General features: G+C 40.8%; 1 protein-coding gene across 1 annotated transcript in view; it reads right to left on the reverse strand.

Moving 5' to 3' along the window:
- Window positions 1-23,481, reverse strand: part of ABCA4 (ATP binding cassette subfamily A member 4) — a 222,437-nt gene that overhangs the window by 62,495 nt on the left and 136,461 nt on the right. Inside the window, exons 26-31 of the mRNA XM_007936124.1 lie at window positions 22,315-22,520; window positions 21,691-21,739; window positions 4,845-5,107; window positions 3,823-3,947; window positions 3,252-3,350; window positions 2,277-2,463 (exon numbers count right to left, since the gene is read on the reverse strand). Of these exons, the coding sequence (XP_007934315.1) occupies window positions 2,277-2,463; window positions 3,252-3,350; window positions 3,823-3,947; window positions 4,845-5,107; window positions 21,691-21,739; window positions 22,315-22,520 (929 nt within the window). The remainder of the gene's footprint in view (window positions 1-2,276; window positions 2,464-3,251; window positions 3,351-3,822; window positions 3,948-4,844; window positions 5,108-21,690; window positions 21,740-22,314; window positions 22,521-23,481) is intronic.

A 23,481-nucleotide genomic window follows, 5' to 3' on the forward strand; every position in this document is an offset into this window, starting at 1 on the left:
CCCCCCAGTTAAGAACTTCAGGCACAGTGTCCAGCTCTCAGGGTCCTGATGCTTGATGCATCAGATCAGAAGCAGCCACAGGGGCCTCAGCATTAACTACAAACCAAACAGAAGCAATCCTTCCTTTTGGAGTAGAGAGACTTGTACAAGGAGAAAATCTGTTGCTTGAGAAGTATAAAGGTATATGGTTTTAAGATATAGGAGAAAGATTGGAGCTCACAAATAGGACCATTCTCAAGCCAGCTATAATAGTTGCTACAGGAAAATTAGTTGTCTGCCATTTTCTGCTCTTCCCTTCTGCTATAGTGATAGGCTTTTTGGTTGGGTATAAGGCCCTCCAGAATAAAGTTCTTAGTATCCCTTGAAGCCAGGTTCTGGACAAAGATAATATAAGTGGAAATGCTTAGTGTTAGATAGGTTCTGGAAATCTTCTTTAAAAGATAGCACATTTCTACACTTTGCCTTCTCTTTTTCTTCGTCTCTTTTTCTATTCTGCTACCTGCAAAGTAGATGCTGCCATCTTGGATAACAAAATTGAGGTCTCATCTATGTGGCATGGAGAAGCAGCAAAACAGAACATCATGGACCATTCACATAAGCTTTTACGTGAGAGCAAAATTAAATTGTATCTTGCTTTAGTTTGAGGTTGTCATCATTTGAGTTGTATTTAATTCTAAGAAATACAATTTCTTTATATACATTATTTTATTGACTCCTCATGGTACTGCTCTAAAATAAGTACGGTTACCTCCAATTTATAGGTGAGGATGTTAAGACTCAGATAGACTAAGTAACCAATCTGTGCTTCTCTGGAGTTAGTGCCTATGCCCTTCCCACATACCACACTGCTTCTTTGTAAGTTGTTCATTCACTGACAAATCATTTGAGAGGGCCATGAAAGGACTTAGCTCTGTCCTCGCCAGCTGGTAGGCCCATTGTCAGTGCCGAAGCAAAGTAGGACTTCTCTAGCCCTTTTCGCTGTCTCCATAACCCCGGGAGAGGATCACTGCGATATACTCTGGAGTACCGAATTCCCAAGAGAGGGTGCTATTCAGAGCCAAGATTGTTGATGTTGTTGCTATAGGATAAGATGTGTGTGTGTTAGGGACACAGCATATGGTAACTTTCTTAACAAGACTGTTAATAACTGTATAAATGTGTATGGGGAGCAGTGGCAATTCAGAGGTAGAATTTTTGCCTTCAATTCAGCCAATGCACCTCAAGAGCAGTCAACACCCATCTGTCAGTTGAGGCTTGCATGTTGCTATGATACCAAATATGTTTCCAGACTAAGATTAGGAAGCGTCCAGACTAGGAAGAAAGGCCCGGCAATCTACTTGGGAAAACCAGCCAATAAATACCTTAGGATCACAACAGCCTAATCCCTTTCTGTATGAGGTTGCCATGAGTCAGGAATCAACTCCAACAACAACAACAAACATGTTTGAATATACATCACAGCATTGTTTGTAATGGTGGAAAACTGTAAGCCTACATGTTCAACAGTGGAGGATTAGTTAAATAAAAGTAAATCCAAACAGTGGAATAGCACGCAGGCATTAAAAAGGTTGGTGTGAAGACATACTTATTGGCATGGAAATATGTTCACTATACGTTATTAAGTGAAAATAGCAGGTTAGAAAACAGTATTTTGAATCTCATCCTGTTTGGATGAATAAAAACCAAATGTTGTTGGTGGTTATTTCCAAGTGATAGGATATATTTTTCTTCTAAATTATCTGTATTTTCTAAGATGAATATGTCTTACTCAGAAAATTTTAAAACATTAAAAAAATATGTTCTCATTAGACCTCATAGGCCTAATAAGAATATATTTTTAAATGAAACTTTTGCTCAGTGACTTCCTCCATGTGGCCATAGCAGGGCCCTCTGGAAAGGTCCTCTGAGAGGTAATCTACATCAGTCCCTCATTCAACTTTTAGTTCAAAATATCAGTTGACTAGAGACTCAGAAAGCATTATTTATTTTCCCAAATCCCTGCTGTCTCAGGTAGATTGGGGGTACCTTGTGTTCCCCAGGAGTCCCTGGGTGGTACACAAAGTTAAGTGCTTGACTACTAGCCGAAAGGTTGGTGGTTCCAAGCCACCCAGAGGTAGCTTGGAAAACAAGCCTGGTGATCTTCTTCTGAAATGTCACAGCCTTGAAAACCCTCTGAGTGCAGTTCTACTCTGCCCGCACAGGGTCACTGTGAGTTGGAATCTACTCTAAAGCGACTAACAGCAACAACGGATTCCCTAGAAGAGGGTTAGAGGTACCTGAGGGGGAGGGAGCCCCCCGGCACCCTCTGGGCATTCAGGGAGCATGGTGAGCTTCTCTCTGGTGCTGCATTTGCAGGAAGGTGAGGGGTTGTCTGGTGTCCATTTCTGCTTCTGGAACAGATGGGAGACGCTCGGAGACACAGAGGGAGTTTTCCAGGGGGTTGAATTGCCACAGGGATACTCCCTAATGGATAAAATATTTCACAATCAGTCCCAAAGTTGACTAAAAGCCATGCAATAGTGTCTGATCTCCCCATTCTTAGCCTTTCCCCCTTCTCATCAGACCCCTGCATTTTCTTCTTACACTCTTGGAAGTTAGTTTCTGCTCAAGAAAAAGCAAGAAAGAACAATTTTGTTGATTGACTTGGTGAGGGTTGGGGAATTATTATCTAGTTTGTGAACTCTTTTTCCTCTCTCTCTCTTTTTCCCAAGAGGTCCCAGCTATTGAGACACAGAGCAAATAAATGAGTTCGAAATTAATCCATTTTGGTTCTTATCAATAGCTCTGAAAAAAGATTGGACGAGAAAAGAAGTTAAAATTATATTGAATTTTTAGGATTCTTAGTGGATTTTAATTGACCTGACTCCCTTCTCCATACTTTTATAAAAATAATTGAGAGTCAGCCATATATGTAATTAATGACATTCAAGGCCTAATTATACAATAGCACATCCTTCTATCTTCCTCCCTCTTTTCTTCAGAAATAAGTAATGGGATAGCACATATCAATACAATATAGAATTTTCTATATTGAGAAACAGAGAGATATAGAGCTATCCAGTAATCAGGGGCTTTCTAGGAGGAAGTGGACATCCTTGCACCATGAGCGCTGAGGGAGCACCTGAGTGATAGTAGGTCAGCGATATGGAAATGATTCATGTCATACAAAGCAAGATTGTGCTGGGGCTTCTCCAACCCTGTTGTTCCCAGGGGATCCCAGAGGAGCTGTTGGTGTAAGGGCAGGGACTTACGGAAGCCAGTCTTCCTTCAGGCAGCGGTTGCCAAAGCCAGGCTTGTTCAGGAGGACGTCTGCAAGGACTGAGAGCCGCTCACTGACTGGCTCATCCATGCTAGTAGACAGAGTGAGGAAACCTTACTCAATGGATACATGACTGAGAGTGGACAAAAGTGGTCAATATGCAATTCAACCAGCATTTATTGAAAGGTTACCACAGAACACGGCCACAGAATGGTTACAGCTTCTTGGGAACGAGGTAGCCACCCCAGAACACACACAGTGATCCAATGGCATATCATGTCTGTGCTTGCTAAAGTTGTAGCTTCAACCCACTCACCTAAATTTTACTTTACCTTTCCTTGCTTTCCTCCCCAAACAGCCCTATTTGTCTACTTGGGATTACCTTTCCAGACAGTGGAAGGTACATTAACTTCTTTTCTGAGGGCAACCCAAGGAAGGACCCCTTCTACCCTGGTGAATGTTCCAGAGAATTGGGATGGTCAGGGCCCTAGCAAGCATCATGTGACCCAGGAGCCCCACATTCCAGAAGGTGCCTGATGACCTTTGAGGGCAGGTCAGCGCACCTGAAAAAGGTGTACTGTTGCCCATACATCCAGGGGTGAAGCGTCAAAGCAGGGTATTCACCAAAAGGAGGGACGATGATGGAAACCATCAGAGCCAATAACACAAAAGTGGCTGGGAGGACAATCTGTAGGAAAATAGATGTAGAAACATGGGCTGTGATATGGGAGATGTTAAACACACACACACACACACACACACATACACATGCTTTTAAACGCTTATCCTGCAGACTCACAACTGGGACTACGTGGAGAAAGTCTGGCTGCTGGGGAACAATATAGGCAGGGGAAATAGTGTGTGCAAAAATTGTGTAAGCAGGAGGTGCAGAAGAAAATGGAATGTTCTGGTAACTGGTGAAGAATCTGAATGTAGGCCAGAAGTTAAAGGGCAATTTAAAGAACAAGTCACATTACTCATTGCTCTCTGGACTACTGTATTTTGTTTTGTTTTTTCCTGAATGAAGAACATTAAAAGAAAAAAAAAAAGAGGACAATGGCTTTGATATGTAGGGTCATTGCAAGAATGAATAGAAATATGATTTACCCTTCACTGTAAAAATCAAAACAACAAAATTTACACATTTACTATTATTCTATTTTCTCTGCTGTTGTTGTTGTTATGTGCTGTTGAGTTGGCCCTGACTCATAGCGACCCCTCCTTGGGTTTCCGAGGCAGTATCACTACGGAAGTAGATTGCCCAACCTTCCTTCCGAGGAGTGGCTGGTGGGTTTGAACTGCCAGCCTTCTGGTTAGCAGTGAAGTGCCTTAGGCACTATGCCACCAGAGCTCCTTTTCTCTGCTGGGTGAGGTCTAATATATACAAAGAAGCTTTGTCACTAAGAATCAAATAAAGGCCTGGCAAGAAGGAAGCAAAACTGACAGAATTCAAGGAGGGTGCTGGTGGCTGTATTTGAACTCTGGTGCAGGAGAAGGCCCAGGAGAGGATGGAAAGGCCAGAAGAGGGTATGACAGGCCAAGGCAAGGAGCAGCCTGAGAGCAAAGCAAAGATCCGCAGTAAGACCTGGGCCAGGAAGTCCTTGCGGCTCCTTGTGGCATGGTGGAACCTCTTGACCAGCAGTGCCTGCATGTGCTGGAACATGAGCCGTGCTCCTGTGTTGAGTGGGGCACTGTGGTCCTCTGGCTCTCGGCAAGGCTGGTCCTCTGGGAAAGGAGCTGGCTCCGTGGAGTAGCTTTTGGAGCCCTGGGGAATCGGCCTGGCCTTCGTTCTGGGACCCAAACAATGACGTCGGAGACTGACGTTTTCTCCTTTCTGCTGCGTACCACCTGGTTGGGGAGATTAAATTAATAATTTAGAAAAGTACCCACAGGATCTGGATCTCACAAATCATTTCTTTTTACAGCACTGATTCTCCCTTCATTGAAATCAGCAACAAAACCCCTGACCAGGTACATTAATGCACTTTTTAAAATTCTATTATCCATTATAAACAAACTGTAGACAGAAGAGTCTAAAACAGGTTTAAAAATTCTTTATAGCAGTTAAAGAGAATAAAGTAGATCTAAATGCATTGACACAGAGAGCGATGTTAAACATATAACTAAGCAAGAAAAAGTAAGTTGCAGAGCAATTTGTATAATAAGAGTATATTCGTGTTAGAAAACATACACATCATATACAAAGGAAAAAAATATTTTATGTATACACACACACACACACACACATAACTTCAAAGCTCTGCAGAAAAACACACCAACTGTTAACAGTTGGGGAGGCAGAGTTGGATAAGGAGGGGATGAGATGGGAAGCAGGACTTTAACCTTTATTTATTATTTAATTTTATATTTATAACAAATATATTTACATATTACCTGTTTATTTTTTAAAAAATCAAATTTCAAAGTCAACTTGGTTCTTTCTGAGTTTTTAGAGGCTTCTGACAAGTGGCAGAGAGACTAATGAACTTAGGAGACCTGGCCTTGAGGGTGTTGGTTCTTATTGGTTGTATAATTTTAGGGAAGTGATTTAATCTGCCTGAACTGAATTTCTTCATCCATAAAATGAAAATGAGAACATCTGGCAGGGTTGTTATGAAGACTGAATGAGACAGCATACGCGAATGTGCTCCATAAACCACTGGATGTTGTTGGCTACGTTGCAGCTATGGTTTAACATCACCAACCAACATTCATTTAGAGAACATCTATCATTGAGCACACAGGGGCAGCCTAGACGATTCTGCTTAGCACCCATTTGCTTTTTTTCATCATTGTTAGGTGTTATCAAGATGGTTTTGACCCATAGCCACAGAAGGAACCGCTGCCTGGTCCCTCACCATCCTCACAATTGCTTCTGTGTTTCAGCCTAGCGTTGCAGCCACTGTCAATCCATCTCACTGAGGTTCTTCCTTTCCTTTGCTGACCCTCTACTTTACCAAATATGATGTCCTTCTTCAGGGACTGGTCCCTTATGATAATATGTCCAAAGTAGGTAAGATAAAGTCTCTCCGTTCTCACTTCTAAGGAGCATTCTGGCTGTATTTCTTCCAAGAGAGATTTGTTCATTCTTCCAGCAGTCCACAGTATATTCACTATTCTCTGCCAACACCATAATTCAAAGGCATCAATTCTTCTTCAGTCTGCTTTATGCATTGTCTAGCTTTCACATGCATATGAGGTGATGGAAAATGCCATGGCTTGAGTCAGGCACACCTGAGTCTTCAAAGTCACATCTTTGCTTTTGAACGTTTAAAGAGGCCTTTTGCAGCAGATTTGTCCAATGCAATATATTGTTTGACTTCTTTCTTTTTAAAAATTTGAATAAGAAAGACTGAAGGAGAATTGAAGTATAGCCAGCATGCTCCTTAGAACTGAGAATGGTGAGACTTTGTCTCCCATACTTCGGTCATGTTATCAGCAGGGACTAGTCCCTGGAGAAGGACATCATGTTTGGTAAAGAAGAGGATCAATGGAAAACAGGAAGACCCGCAATGAGAAGGATTGATGCAGTGTCTGCAGCGATGGCTTCAAACAAAGCAATGATTGTGAGGATGGCACAGGACCAGGCAATGATTCATTCTGTTGGACAGAGTCGCTACGAGTTAAGAACCCGACTCAATGGAACCTAACAACAACAACGTTAAGCTTTAGGTGAAAGTTTACAGAGCAATTTAGCTTCCCATCTGATTGTTTATACATAAAGTATTCCATAGTGTTGGTTGTATTCCCCACACAATGTGCCAGCACTCTCCCCATTTCCACCCTGTTTCCTCTTGTCAGGATTTTCTTACCCCCAATTCCTGCTTTCTCATCTTTGCTTTTGGGGAAATTGGGACCCGAATTTGGGTCCAAATTTATCCAATTTGGTCTCATGTAATTGACTAGTCTAAGGAATACATTCCTCTGGAATGTTATTATTTAATTTATGAATATATCTATTGTTTGGCTGAAATTTGGACTCTAGGAATGGCTTCAGTTCAAAGTCAGAAGTGTGTGCTACGGCCACACTCTTGAGGGTTCCTCCAGTCTCTTTCAGAGCAGTAAGTCTGGTCATTTTTCATGAATTTAATTTTTTGTTCTATGTTTTCTCCTGCTTTGTCCAGGACCCTCTGTTGTGATCTCAGTCAGAGCAGTCAGTGGTGGTAGCTGGGCACAAACTAGTTCCTTTAGACTAGTTCATTTAGACTAATTGCTCCCTCGAATCTTTGGTTTTCTTCACTCTCTTTTGCTCAGGATAGGAAGAAACTAAAATCTGTATCTTAGACGGCTGCTTGTGAGCTTTTAAAACCCTAGATGCTACTCACCAAAGTAGGATGCAGAACATTGTCTTTATGAACTATGTTGTGCCAATTGATGTGGATGTCCCGAGTCTATGATCCTTCACCTTCGAGCCTAGGAATTCTATCCCACGAGGTGTTTGGTTATGTCTGAGAAGTTTCCATGACTGGGCTTCTTGTGTTTTCTATTGTCCATATTAATATATATGTTGTAGAAATATCCACAACAAACCTATATCTGCACATGTGTGTGATCCCTTATACCTTCCCACACCTCTTTACATACTTATCTACTCATATATCCATTTGCAAATTACTGTTTGTTAATACCATTGTTGTGGGATTGTCTGTGTTCTAGAAATTGCCCTTTATTCTTATATTTCTCTCAATTTCTTCCTTTGCCTCGTTCATGTTAAGCTGACTTCCCCCATATTGTGTATTACCTTTCCCTTCATCGTTATTAACACGTCTTCTATCTAGTTAGTAACTGTTCTTCCCTCTCCTTCCTATCCCTGGCAGCCATCAAAGAATATGTTTTCTGCATGTAAATCTTTTTTTTTTATTATTATAGGGGTCTCATATAATATTTGTCCTTTTATTATTTCACTAGGCATAATGTCTTCCAGATTCAGCTATAATGTGAGATGTTTTGCAGATTCATTGTTATTCTTTATCATTGCATAGTATTCTATTGTGTATATGTACCATAGTTTGTTTTTCCATTAAACTAATGATGAGAGTTGTTTCCATCTCTTTGCTATTGTGCATGATGTGCAATGAACATGTGTGTTCATGTCTATTCATGGCATGGCTTTTATTTCTTTGGGGTGTATACCTAAGAGTAGGACTGCTGGATCACATGGTATTACTGTTTCTAGCTTTTCAAGGAAGTGTCATACCATTTTCCATAGTGGTTGTCCCATTTTACATTTCCACTAGTAGTGTATAAGAGTTCCAATCTCTTTGCAACCTAGCCAACATTTGTTATATTCTGGGTTTTATTAGTACTATTATTAGTGCCATTATTGTCAGGGTAATATGGTATTTCATTATAGTTTTGATCTGCACCTCTCTAATGGAGCTCTCCATTAGAGAGGTTGCTATGAGTAGGGGCCGACTCGACGGCAAACAACAAGAACAACAACAACAATGGAGCTCTGGTAGCATAGTGGCTAAGGCACTTGACAGCTAATCAGAAGGCTGGCGGTTCAAACCCACCAGCCACTCCTTGGAAGGAAGGTTGGACAATCTACTTCCAAAGGGATACTGCCTTGGAAACCCAAGGAGGGGTTGTTATGAGTCAGATCTGACTCGATGGTAAATAACAACAACAACAATGACTAATGATCTTGAGTATTTCTTCATGTATTTGCTAGTCACCTGAATGTCTTCTTTGATGAAATGTCTGTTCATATCCTTTGCCCATTTTTTAATTGGATTGTCTTTTTTTTTTTTTAGGTGCTTAGTTTTCTATAAATTTTAGAGGTCAGACCCTTGTTGGATATGTTGTAGCCAAAAAAATTTTTTCCCCCCAGTCTATAGGCTGTCTTTTAACCATCTGGAAGAGTCTTTTGATGAACATAAGTATTTAATTTTTAGTTATGTTTGGCATTTCATTTGTGCCATCTATTAGGACCTCTAGCATTGTTTCTATTTTTCTCCCATGATCTTTATACTTTTAGGTTTTATATTTTGATTTTTGATCCATTTTGAGTTAGTTTTGGTGTATGGTGTCAGATATGGGTCCTGTTTAATTTTTCTACAGATAGATATCTGTTTTACCAGCACCATTTATTAAAGAGACTGTCTCTTCCCCATTTGAGGAACTTTGGCCATTTGTTGAAAATCAGCTGCCCATAGATGGATGGATTTATGCATGAGTTCTCAATTCTGTTCCATTGGTCTGTGTGTCTGTCATTGAGCAGTATTGGGCTGTTTCAACTACCATGGCAGTGTAGTAGGTTTTGAGGTTGAGGAGTATGAGGCTTTCTACTTTGTTGTTGTTCTTTGAAGAAGTGCTTTGCTTATCTGGGGTCTCTTTCCTTTCCATGAAAAGTTGGTGATTAGTTTTTCTATCTCCAAAGAATGATAATGATATCTAGTCCAGGATTGCATTATATCTGTATATCGCTTTTGGGTAGTAGTGATATTTACACAATGTTAAGTCTTCTTATCCATGAGCATGGCTATTCTTCCATCTATGTAGGTCTCTTTTGGTTTCTCATAGTAGTGTTTTGTAGTTTTCTTTGTATAGGTCTTTTGTGTCTCTGGCTAGATTTATTCTTACGTACTTCATCTTTGGGATGGTTATTGCAAATAGTATTGTTTTCCTGATTTCCTTTGCAGAGTTCTCCTTGTTGGTGTAGATGATTTTTGTATGTTAATTTTGCACCCTAACACTTTGCTGAAAACTTCTATTAGTTCTAGTAGTTTCTTGTTGAGTCTCTAGGATTTTCTGTGTATAGGATCATATCATCTGCAAATAGAGATAGTTTTGCTTCTTCTTGGCCAATTTGAATGTCTTTTATTTCCCTTCTTGCCTTACTGCTCTGGCTGGGACTCTTCATATAATATTGAATAGGAGTGTTAATAAAGAGCACCCTTGTCTGGGTCCCATTCACAAGGGGAATATTTTCAGTCTCTCTCCATTGAGAATAAGGTTGGCCATTGGTTTGATATATATGCTCTCAATCACGTTAATATATCATGAAATCAGGAATTTCCTTTCCATTCCTATTTTGCTGAGCTTTATTATTTATTTATTTTTCTTAAAAATCAAGAATGATGTTGGATTTTGTCAAATGCTATTTCTGCATTGATTGATATGATCATGTGGTTCTTTTGCTTTGTTTAATTTATGTAGTGGATTGTTTGTCTAATGTTGAGCCACCCTTGCATATCTGGTATGAATCCCACTTTTTCATGATGTGTTATTTTTTTGATATGTTGTTGGATTCTATTGGTTAGGACTTGTTGAGAATTTTTGTGTCTATGTTCATGAGGGATATTGGTCTATAGTTTTCTTTTTTAGTGGTGACTTTGGCTGGTTTTGGTATCAAAGTTACACTTGCTTCATAGAATGAGTTCAGGAGTATTCCATCCTTTCTATGTTCTGGAATAGTTTCAATAGAATTGGTGTCAACTTTTCCCTGAGTGTTTGGTAGAATTCACCAGTGAAGCCATTTGGGCCAGGCCTTTGTTGTTGTTGTTGGGATTTTTTTTTTTTTTTTTAATTTCAAAGAAGTCTTTTGCAGCAGGTTTGATTTGTTTTTTTTTTTTTTTTAATGACTTCTTCCATTTTTTCTTTTGTGATGGGCCCGTTCAAATTTTCTACCTCAGGTCACGTTAGTTCGGGTAGGCAGCGTGCTTCTAGAAATTTTCCCATTTTTTCTAGGTTTTCAAATTTGTTGGGGGTACAGTTCTTCATAGTATTCTGTTATTATCCTTTTAAAAATTTCATTTGGTTCTGTTGTGACATCACCTATTTCATTTCTTGTTGTTGTTATGTGCCTTCAAGTCATCTCCAACTCATAGTGACCTTATGTATGAATGAAACACTGCCCAGTTCTGTGCCAGTCTCACTATCCCTACTATACCTGAGCCTGTTGCTGCAGCCACAGTGTCAATCCATCTCGTTGAGGGCCTTCCCCTCTTTCGTTGACCCTCCTCTTTACCAAGCATTTTATCCTTCTCCAGAGAATGGTCCCTTCTGACAATATGACCAAAGTAGGTGAGACAAAGTCTGGCCATTTTTTATTCCACGGAGCATTCTGGCCATGCATCTTCCAGGACAGATTTGTTAGTTCTTTTAGCAGTCCATTATACTTTTAGCATTCTTCGCCAACACCACAACTAAAAAACATCAACTTTTCTTCAGTTTTCCTTTTTCATTGTCCATTTCTCACAAGCATGTGAGGCTATTGAAAATACCATTGTTTGGGTTAGGTGCATCTTAGTCTTCAAGGAGATATCTTTGCTCTTCAGTGCTTGAAAGAGGTCTTTTGCAGCAGATTTGCCCAATGCAATACGTCTTTTGTTGTCTTGACTGCTGCTTCCATTGGTGTTGATTGTAGAATCAAGTAACATGAAGTCTTTAACAACTTCAATCTTTTCTCCATCTATTGTGATTCTGCTTATTGGTCCAGTTGTGAGGATTTTTGTTTTCTTTATATTGAGGTGTAATTCATACTGCAGACTGCAGTCTTTAATCTTCATCAGTAAGTGCTTCAAGTTATCCTCACTTTCAGCAAGTGAAGTTGTATCATTTGCGTATCTCAGGTAGTTACTGAATCTTCCTCCAATCCTGATGTCACTTTCTTCATATAGTCCAATTTCTTGGATTATTTGCTCAGCATACAGATTGAGTAAGTATGGTGAAAGGACACAACCCTGAAGCACTCAATTCCTGATTTTAAACCATGCAGTACTCCCTTGTTTTGTTTGAACGACAGCCTCCTGGTCTATGTACAGGTTCCTCATAAGTATAATTAAGTGTTCTAGAATTCCCATTCTTCTCAATGATATCCAGAATTTGTTATGATAATTTGTTATGACACAATCAAATGCCTTTGCATAGTCAATAAAACACAAGTAAACAACTTTCTGGCATTCTTTGATTTCAGACAAGAACCATATGGCATCAGCTATGATATCCCTCACTCCACATTTCCTTCTGAACCCAGCTTGCATTTCTGGAAGCTCTCTGTCAATATACTGCTGCAACCATCTTTGAATTATCTTCAGTAAGATTTCACTTGTATGTGATATCAAAGATATTGTTCAGTAATTTCCACATTCTGTGGGATCCCCTTTCTTTGGAATGGGTACAAACATGGATCTCCTCCAGTCAGTTGCCAGGTAGCTGTCTTCCAGATATCTTGGGATAGCCACATGACTGCTTCCAGTGCAGCATCTGTTTGTTGAAACATCTCAGTGGATAGTCTGTCAGTTCCTGGAGCCTTATTTATCGCCAATTCCTTTAGCACAGCTTTGACTTCTTCCTTCAATAGCATTGGTTCTTGATCATATGCTACCTCCTGAAATGGATGATCATCCACCAATTCATTTTGGTACAGTGACTCTGTGTATTCCTTCCATCTTCTTTTGATGTTTACTGCATCATTCAACATATTGCCCATGGAATCTTTCAGTATTTGAATTCAAGGCTTAAATATTTTCCTCAGTTCTTTCAGCTTGAGAAATGCCAAGTGTGTTCTTCTTTTTTAATTTTCTAACTCCAGGTCTTTGCACATTTCATTAAAATAATTGCCTTTGTCTTCTTGACCTGCTCTTTGAAATCTTCTGTTCAGCTCTTTTATCCTTCCATCCACTTTAGCTACTCTCCATTCAAGAGGCAAGTTTCAGAGTCTCATCTGACATCCATGTTGGTCTTTTTAATGACCTGTTGCTTTCTCCATGGATGATGTTCTTGATGTCATCCCACAATTCCTCTGGTTTTTGGTCATTGGTGTTCAATGCATCAAATCTATTATTTAGATTGTTTCTAAATTCAGGAGGGATATAATCAGGGTCATATTTTGGCTCTTGTGGACTTGTTTTAATTGTCTTCAGCTTCAACTTGAACTTGCATATGAGCAGTTGATGGTCTGTTCCACAATCAGCTCCTGGCCTTATTTTGGCTGAAGATACTGAGCTTCTCCATTGCCTCTTGCCACAGATGTAGTCAGTCTGATTCCTGTGTACTCCCTCTGGTGACGTCCTGGGTATAGCTGCCATTTATGTTGTTGAAATATATTTGCAATGAATAAGTCATTGGTCTTGCAAAATTCTATCATGTGATCTCCAGCATCATTTCTATCACCAAGACCATATTTTTCAACTACTGGTGATCCTTCTTTGTTTCCAACTTTTAACTTTTGCATTCCAATCACTGGTGACAATCAACATATCTTAGTTGCATGTTCGGTCAATATCAGACTGCAGAAGTTGATAAAAATCTTCAGTTTCCTCATCTTTGGCTTTGGTGATTGGTATGTAAATATGAATAATAGTAGTATTAACTGGTCTTCCTTGTAGGCATATGGATATTATCCTATCATTGATAGCACTGTGCTTCAGGATAGATCTTGATACATTCTTTGTGATGATGAATGCCACACCATTCCTCTTTAACTTGTCATTCCCAGCATAGTAGATCATATGATTGCCTGATTGAAAATGGCCAAAACCAGTCCATTTCATCTCACTAACACCTAGGATATTGATCTTTATGTGTTCCATTTCATTTTTGACAACATCCAATTTTCCTAAATTCATACTTCATGCATTCCATGTTCCGATTATTAATGGCTGTTTGCAGCTTGATGAGTTTCTTCTCATCTTGAGATGTGCCACATCAGGAAATGGGGGTTCCAAAAGCTTTACTTTATCCACATCTGTAAGGTTGGCTCCACTCTGAGGAGGCAGCTCTTCTCCAGTCATATTTTGAGTGTCTTCCGACCTGAGGGGCTCATCTTCTGTCACTATATCACACAATGTTTCAGGGCTATTCATAAAGTTTTCTGGTAATATATCAGATAGTGTTTAGTGTTATTCATAAGCTTTCACTGGTCAATTCTTTGAGAAATGGTCTCTTCCTTCTTCTGAGTCTGTCTTAGTCTGGAGGCTCTGCTGAAACCTGTCCACCCTGAGTAACCCTGGTGACATTTGAAACCTGGTGGCAAAGCCTCCAGCCTCACAAAAACACTCAAACCACCACAGTAGGACAAACTGACAGATAAGTTTGTCTTCCTTAGCTGTTCGAAACTGCTCTGCTCATTTCCTGGTCTTCCCCGCCCTGTTCACTTACCCGGCCTGCCCCCAGGGCAAACACCCATCTTTCACTGGTCCCAGGGCTGACTTACTGTGGCCTGCACCAGAACTGAAGAAGACTTTCTTTAATTCAGAGACTCAGAGAGCAAAGTATAGGACCTAAAGATGAACCAGCTGGGGCAAGCAGGATGACTGGCCTGAAATTCACCAGATGCAAATGTCCACAGTCTGGGGTGGTCCTGAAAACATCCCACACATTTCTTACTCATGCTATTTGCATCTTCCCCTTCTTTTCCATTGTTAAATTAGCCAATGGTTTGTCAATTTTATTAATCCTTTCAAGTAACCAACATCTGGTCTTGGTTCTTTCTATTGCTTTTCTGTACTCTATTCAATTTATTTCTGCTCAAATACATATTATTTCCTTTCATCTGTTGACTGTGGGGTTCTTTTGCTTCTCTCTTTCTATCTGAGTTGTAGGGTTAATATTTTGGTTTTGGTCCATTCTTTTTTGGTGTGTGTGTTTATTGCTATAAATTGACTCTGGGCATTGCTTTTGCTATGATCCAAAGGTTTTGGTATGTTGAGTTTTCATTCTCATTTGATTCTAGGAATTTTTTCAATTTCATCATTTATTTCTTCCATTACACCATAATTTTAAAGCAAGGTATTATTCAGTTTCCATGTATTTTATTTTTTTTCCTTGCTCTTCCTATTGCTGATTTCACTTTCATAGTGTTGTGATCAGAGAAAATTCTTTGTATGATTTAGATGCTTTGGATTTTGCTGAGACCTAAAATGTGGTCTATTCTGGAGAATGATCCATGTGCACTGGAAAAGAATGTACAATCTGTTGCTGTTGGGTGGGGTGTTCTTTATATGTCTGTGAGGTCAAGTTGGTTGATTGTGGCATTTAGACCTATTGTATCTTCATTGAGTTTCTTTGTAAGTTGCTCTATCCTTTACTGAAAGTGGTGTATTGAAATTTCGTATTATTATTGTGGAACCATTTCTCTTTTCAATGTTGTTAGAGTTTGTTTAATGCATTTTGGAGCCCTGCCTTTTGGTGCATATGTATTTATTATGGTTATGTCCTCTTGGTTGATTGACACTTTTATCATTACATGATGCTATCCTTATCTTTTATGGTGGATTTAGCCTTAAAGTCTATTTTATCAGTGATTAGTATTGCCATTCCTACTCTTTTTTTTATTTAACTCTTTTTGTTGTTGTTTGCTTGATATATTTTTTTCTGTCCTTTTAGTTTATTTATGTCTTTGTGTCTAATATGTGTCTCTTGTAGACGGTGTGTTGAGGTCATGTTTTTCAATCCATTCTGCTACTCTCTGTCTCTTTACTAGTGCATAAGCCATTTACATTCAGTGTAATTATTGATATGAGTTTGTTGTTGTCATTTTATTTATTTATTATGGTGTTGATTTCTTTGTTCTGCTTATTTTCTGTGTGAGTTCTTTTTGTCTGGGGATTTTCTTTTTGTAGTTGTTGATTTTGAGTTTACCAAGTTTTTATGTTTTGCTTCTTTTTATTTTGATGATGGAAATTTCCTCATCGTATTTGAGAGACAATCTTCCTGTGTACGTAATTCATTTTTTTCTTTCAGGGTTTTATATATGTCATCCCATTGTCTTGACTGCTAACCAGAAGGCTGGCAGTTCAAACCCACCAACCACTCCTTGGAAGGAAGATTGGGCAATCTACTTCCATAGAGATACTGCCTTAGGAACCCAAGGAGGGGTCACTATGAATTGGGATCGACTCAGTGGCAGTGAGTTTGGGTTTTTGGTTTTATTGCATTTTTGCCTGTAAGGTTTCTACAGAGTAATCAGAGCTTAGTTCCACTTTGTAGTTTTTCATTTTCCCTGAGCTGCCCTCAGGATTCTTTTCTTTGTCTTTGGTTTTGTCAACTTTGATTATATGTCTTGGTAACTTTGTTTTGTGGTCTGTACTGTATGGGTTCATCAAGCTTCTTGGCTGTATATCTTCTCATCTTTTATGATATTAAGGAAGTTTTCTGCCAGCAAAATCAAATCTTCACTGATTCTCTGTGTGTGTGTATGTGTGGGGGGGAGGTTTCATCCTCCTGTTCTGGAATTCTGGTCACATGTAAATTTTTCTTCTTGATAGGGTGCCAAATAATTCTTAGGCTTTCTTCATTTTTCTCCATTCTTTTTTCTGATTTTTCCTTAAACCAACTAATGTCAAGAGATTTGTCCTCTATTTTGCTGATTCTATCTTCCATTGATTCAGTTCTTCTCCTACCTCCTTCTATTGTGTTGCCTATTTCTGAAATACTATTGTTAGTCTTTTGGATTTCCAGTTGATGTTTTGTATGGTTTCTAATTGTCTATTTATTTGTGGTTTTGTTCTTATATTGTTTTCCTATATTCTTCTATTATTTTGTCTGAATTCTCCTTGCTCTCTTGGAGAACTCTCTATATTAGTCTTTTAAATTCCTTATTAGGTAGTTCTGTTACCATTTCTTCCTCTGGAAGGTCTTCTGGTTCTTTATTGTGGTCACTTGCTGTAGCTGTCTTGTCCTGCTTCTTTATGTGATTTGATATTATCTTTTGTCTCTGTGGTATTAAGGTGTTATTATGATATTTATTTACTTATTGTGTTTTTTGCTGTGTGCTGAGTGTTTGTTTTGTTTTGATAGATTTGAGTAGGTGAGGAGTATGTGGTACTCTGGTTCCTAGTCTGGCCACTGGGGAACTCTCACCACCTGTCTTCAGGTGGTGGGACAGTGGCTGAGTGGAGTGTAGGTCTCTGTTCACTGGTCTTTCAGGGTGAATGAGGATGTAGCTGGTGTTGCTGGTGAGGTGATGTGTCTATCTGGCTGGTCACCTGGGCATGGATTCAGGGAGTGTTCTCACTGGTTGTTGGGTTTTTTTTTTTTTTGTGTGTGTGTGTGTGTGTGTGTGTGTGTGTGTGCCACCAAGTTTTTGGTCATTGGGTGCATGGTATAGAAACTCTCAATGACAGTCCCAGATGTGCAGGGCTGTGTGGAGGTGGTTGGAGTGGGCACAAGTCTCAGGTTGTGAGGGGATATTGTAGGAGGTGAGGTAGGGAACCAGTCTATGAGTGCTCACTAGGAGAGCATTTTCCTATCTGGTAGAGTGAAACATGGGGAAGGGTATGTCACCAGTCTTTCAGCCCCTGGCAGAGGTGGTTGCAGGAAATAGAAGGGGCTGATGATCTGTAGACCTCCAGCAGAGGTGGCTGGGCTTAGGAGTGGGTACCTCTGGTTTGTGAGCTCCTGAAACCAGTGACTAGGTAGAGCAGCAGGCACTGCTGGTCTATAGGTCCCTGGTGCAGGCAGCTGGGCATAGGAATGGGTGCCACCATTCTGCAGGCCCCTGGTTCTGGTGGCTGGGCAGAGAAGTGGATCCCCAATGTGAGTGGCTGAGTGAAGAGATGGGTACTGTCAGTCCATAGGCCCCAGATCAGGGGGCAGGGCAGTGGTGGGTACCACCAAACTATGATCACATGTGGGATGGGGATGGATGAGGGGTACATCACAGGTCTGCAGGCCTCTGGCACAGGGGGTCTGGGAGAGTATGGTTGGTGAGGTGAGTACATTTAACTTTCACAGGGCAGGGAGAAGTCCTGATTGGCTCTGGATGTGAGTATAGAGTCTGTCTTGTTTGGCTGCACTAGGTGATGGGGTTTCAGCTGGAAATGCTGCTTGCTTTGTCTCAGTATAGTCACATTGTGCAGGTTTAACTGGTAGGACAACAGTAATCCATAACTCTCTATGTCCACTGTTTCTGTACAATCATTCCTTCTACTTGGTACTTGGTCCAATTCTTCAGCCTTGCCTCTGATGCTTAGGCCAAAGTTGTCATCTACATCTGATTCATTTGTTTTCTTGGGTTTTTGTTGTAAGAGGGAGATTATGAGGCATCTAACTACACCATCTTGGCCTGCCTTCCCATCATTTAATTTCTTGAGTGCTGCTTCTATGGGGATTGATTGTGAACCCAAGTAAAATGAAGTCCTTGGCAACTTCAATATTTTTTTCTTTTTTATCCTGATGTTGCTTATAGGTCCAGTTGTGAGGATTTTGGTTTTCTTTCTGGTAAGATGTAATCCTTACTGAAAGCTGTAGTCTTTGATCTTCATCAGGAAGTGCTTCCAGTCCTCCTCACTTTGGGCATCTAGGTTGTGCCATCTGCATATCATAGGTTGTTAATGAGTCTTCCTCTAATCCTGATACCATGTTCTTTTCCATATAGTCCAGTTTCTTAGATTATTTGCTCAGCATATACCATCATCAAGTCCCTGGGGACACAGACAGCTGCAAAGCAAATTAGGTCAACTTGTTCATCCTTTCAATTAATATTCATGGGCACCCAATGATGCACTAGCCTGTGATGCTGAGACCCTAGTGATATGGCCCCAGTCCAGCCCCTGCACTCAGGAAGGTGAGGAAGTTCTGAGGTCTTCTAATCTGCCCAGTGCCAGAGTCCCAGTTCTCCAGCCTTCTTTCTTCCATGTTCTGGGCTCTGCTGTTGCCAGCTCCCTCTGGTGGGACCTTTGATGCCTCTTCTCTTTGCTGGCTGACCTCATCTCTTACTTCTGATCTTTGTGTTCTCCCTGGGTGGCCCTACCCAAACTGGAGTCCAAGATCCTGGCTGGTCCTGTTCAGCATCATCGGCTTGTCCCTGTTTTTCTGCTCAGTTTTGATATGTAGTCTGTCCTACTCTAGAGGCTGCACTCTTAACCACCACCCTTGCCAACTCCTTTGAAACATCTTATTCTAGGTCCATACTGACCAAACAGTCTTCTTGGCTATGTAATTTAATATCCTGAGTGGATCTCACTATTAAGAAGTATTTCTGTGCAGAAAAAAAGACCCTATTCTTGAATCCAGAATATTGTTGTTGTTAGGTGCTGTCACGTAGATTCAGACCCATAGTGACTTCTTGTGACAGAGTAGAACCACACCACAGGGATTCCCAGGCTGTTATCTTTGTGAATGCAGATCACCAGGGCTTTTCTCCCTCACAGTTATTGGGTGGGTTTGAATTGCCAATCTTTTAGTTAGCACCCTGTAATAGTTGGGGTTGTGTGTCAACATGGCTGGACTATGATTCTGAGTGGTTTAAGCAGTTATGATGTGGTTGTTCCCATGATAAGATCTGATATATATGCTTTGAGGAGCCAATCAGTTAAAAGGGAGTTTCCTTGGGGGTGTGGCCTGCTTCCAATATGTAAATGGATGTCCTGGGAAAAATTCAGGAATCTTCTGTGGATCTGGAGCCTGTCGTGCTGCCTACAACTGTCCTGTGAGCCTGCTGATCTTGGATTCATCATTCGCCGAAGTCATCAGTCTGTTATACCGCCTGCCAATCTTGAGCTTGTCAGCCCCTGCAGCTGCATGAGTCAGGAATAGGCTTCAGCCTGACGTTTGATCCAGGAACTTGGGACTTGTCAGCCTCTATTACTGTGTGATCCATTTTCCAAAGAAACATTTCTCTCTCTCTCTATATATATAAGCGTCACTGGTTTTATTTCTCTAGAGAACACAGCCTAGGACACGTCCAAGTTCAGCATAACTTCTGATATATATAAATTAGCCAATTTTCATTCTAGTCTTGGCTAATGTAGGTTTTTACCTTTGGATGAACTGAGAGAATTCTATTTCTGTGTTTGCAAAGCTGAAAAGAGAACCTGGGCCCTGTGGTGAGTACCCCTCCCCAGAAGATTGCCCTATTCTCCATCTACTCACTCTGCAAGCGTGGCCGAATATCTTGGCCACCACGTGACCTAGCTGAGTGGGCTGGAGAATATTTGGGCTACTACATTTGATCATTGGCAATTCTGTGCAGAGCTGATAGATAAACTTCTGGGATCATTTATGTAGCAAGATGAAAACCATGTCATTGTAGCGATTGGCACCAGAATCCCCCTTAGGGAGGAGAGTCTCTGCTCAGGAAAACATCATGATATGCCACTCTGGGTAGCAGGAAATAACCAGTGGGCCTGGGTGGTGTCAGGAGCCCAAGGCAGCAAAGGAGAATTTCCACACAGCTTTGCCTGTGACTAGGCAGCAAGGAAAGGGAGGAACTAGAGAGACAGGAAAGAGAAGCCAGGGAGAGGATTTTAGCTATGTGAGTGGAGGCCTACTGTACTCTCAGAAATGGTTTGAGATGCTTCAGATCACCTGTCCTGTACTGCCATCTCCCCACCCACCACAGTATGCACTCACTAATGCATTGTGGGGCTGTGGGGTTTTGGTAAAAATCATGGATGGGACCAGATTGAAACATGTAGAAGGGAAACCCCCAGAATCCATAGTAATCTTGATCCTTACAGTTTCAAAGGCCCACAGGACATTAAATGCACTAAATAGAGGTCCAAAATGATTTTGTCTAGATCTCAAAGGGACCAGAAGACTATAGCTAGTATCTGGGTATATTTACTATCACCATTGTCTTTAAAGACTCTACCAGCTGTCACTCATGTAGATATTCTCAATGGAAGACAGAAGGAATTAGGTGAAGAGGCGAGGAGAGAGGATAATGATGTCATAGGAACAAGAGACCAAGAAATAGGATGAGATACTTGGGGATGGGGAGATTATTCATCTATAAGAATCCTGATTCATCAAGTATGTTCCCACACCCACCAGGTTTGCTGGTCTGATAGAGCCTGGTGGAACCACTGAGACTATGGCCCCTAGTGGCCCTTCAGGTCTGGAATTGAACCCACAATTTTCTCATTCCACTATTATTCAAAGAATTCAAGAATGCACAATGCTTGTTATTTGGGATCTGATCAAAACCTGTGTTTTCCAGCCAAACAAAATACAGGCATATGAGTTGAACATTTACATCTCAGCATCACAGGCTGGTGCATCATTGGGTGCCCGTGAATATTAATTGAAAGGATGAACATTTACCTGAGGTAGATACACTCCTGTTTATGCACTGGGAGACAGCTCAGGGCAGGAGTGCATGGAGGGATGGACACAGGGAAAAGGTAACTATTGAGAGGAAATGGGAGGGGAGCTGTTGCATTGTGGTAAATTGCAGTCAATGTCATGAGACAAAGTGTATGTGAACTGCTGTATCAAAAGTCAATTTGCTCTGTAAATTTTCACCCAAATCACAATTAAAAAAAAAGAAAAAGAGTGTTCCCACCCAGAGCTAAATAATTTTCTCATTCCACTATTATTCAAAGAATTCAAGAATGCACAATGCTTGTTATTTGGGATCTGATCAAAACAGATGGAGGGATATTCTCCTACTTTGTTGTTTTGTGAATGGATCCTTAGGCTTTCTAAATGAGAGTTTGAGGGGTGCAGTAGGGAGTAAAAGCTACACACTAGCACCATACCTACAAAGAGAGATCCTGAGTCAGAATCTTCTGTGACCTTCAGGAAAATCTGTCAAGAAGACAAAAAGAGAATTTGGTTAAGGCATTCCCACTCTCAGAAAAATCGAACCCAAGTTCTGTTGTATATTTCTTCATGATGGGAAGAAAATACATTATGACTCTTTATCTAAGAACATAAAGAAAAACAAATTGCCATCAATTCATTCTGACTCATAGCAACCCTATAGGACAGAGTTTCCAAGGCTCTATAGGGTTCCAAAGCTTCAAATCTTTATGGAAGCAGATTGTCACTTCTTTCTCCCACAGAGTGGCTGGTAGATTCAAACTGTCAACCTTTCATTTAGCAGCTGAGCAGTTAACCAGTGTGCCACCAGGGCTCATTTTATTTAAGAATAGTCTTCTAGAAATATAAAAATGTTTGCATACTGTGACTACAACTACATAAAATATGTATGTGTATGAACAAAGGCAGCAGAGAAGAATGGCAAAAATGAAGATAGTAGCTATACTTGGGTGGGGAATTATAACTTTTTGCTTTTACAAAAATTTCCTCCAGTGTTAAGCTTTTTAAAAGAGCCATCTCTTATGGCACCTGAGAGAAACCAGCTGGAATCTCTCCCTTACCTCTTCCAAGGGAGTGTCTGAAATTCCAAAACTGCTGAGTCCCAGGTCAGGCAGTGTCTCCTCCAGCTCTCTGAAAAGGCTGGCGTATGCTCTCTGCTTGAAATTCTTATTGGGAAGAAGGAAGATAAGTTCTTGACCGATGCATTCCACCAGCTTTGCTTCTGGAACATGGTGGTGAACCATTTTCATCAGCTCATTCACGTCCCCTGGGACAAGAAAAAAAGTGATGCAAACTCTAGTTTCCAGAACCTGATTTTCATCTCCAAACCAAACCAAACTCACTGCCATCAAGTTGATGGTGACTCATAGTGCCCACATTGGCTTTCCAAGGCTGTAGCATAGTGCCTAAGGCACTTGACTGCTAACCAGAAGGCTGGTGGTTCAAACCCACCGGCCACTCCTTGGGAGGAAGGTTGGGCAATCTACTTCCGTAGTCATACCACCTTGGAAACCCAAGGAAGGGTCACTGCGAGTCGGGTGTGACTCAATGGCACATAACACCAACAACAAGTCATTCAGTGGAGTGGCTGGTAGGTTCAAACCATGGACCTTTTGGTTAGCAGTCAAATCCCACCAGAGCTCCTTGATTGCTCATCTAGATGGGAGATTATCGAGGTCTCTGATTTTCTTCCACATCCCATTTGGGGAAGGGGCATTTAGATACCCAGTAATGACTCTTTTGGAGGACTGTCCCTCCCTGCAACTGGCCTTAAGTGGTAGATGGAGAGGGAAGCAAAAGCGCTCCCACTACCTGGCTGTGTAGCCCTTGGGAGACCATGTAACATCCTTGTGCTAGCTTCTTCCTTTGTTTAGTCACTTATAAGTTTTGTTACATCAGGCAGGTTATATCCTAGTTTCCTCATCTGGGAAAAGGGGCATATAATAGTACTCATTTATAGTTGTTCATGAGGTTTGGATGAGTTAATACACACAAAGCACTTAGAACAGTGCCTCACGATTCGATTAGTGTTCTTGCTGGTAGTTGCTTTTGAGTTGATTCTGACTCATGGCAACCCCCTGTGTGCAGAGTAGAACTGTTCTATAGGGTTTTCAAGGCTGTGACTTTTCAGAAGCAGATTGCCAGTCCTGTCTCTGAGGAACCTCTGGGTGGATTCCAACCACCAACCTTTTGGCTAGTAGTTGAATGCTTAACTGTTTGGTCTCCTT

This window comes from Orycteropus afer, unplaced genomic scaffold (assembly GCF_000298275.1).
Source record: "Orycteropus afer afer isolate SDZICR_OR568_19922 unplaced genomic scaffold, OryAfe1.0 scaffold00033, whole genome shotgun sequence".
NCBI classification, from domain to species: Eukaryota; Metazoa; Chordata; class Mammalia; order Tubulidentata; family Orycteropodidae; genus Orycteropus; species Orycteropus afer.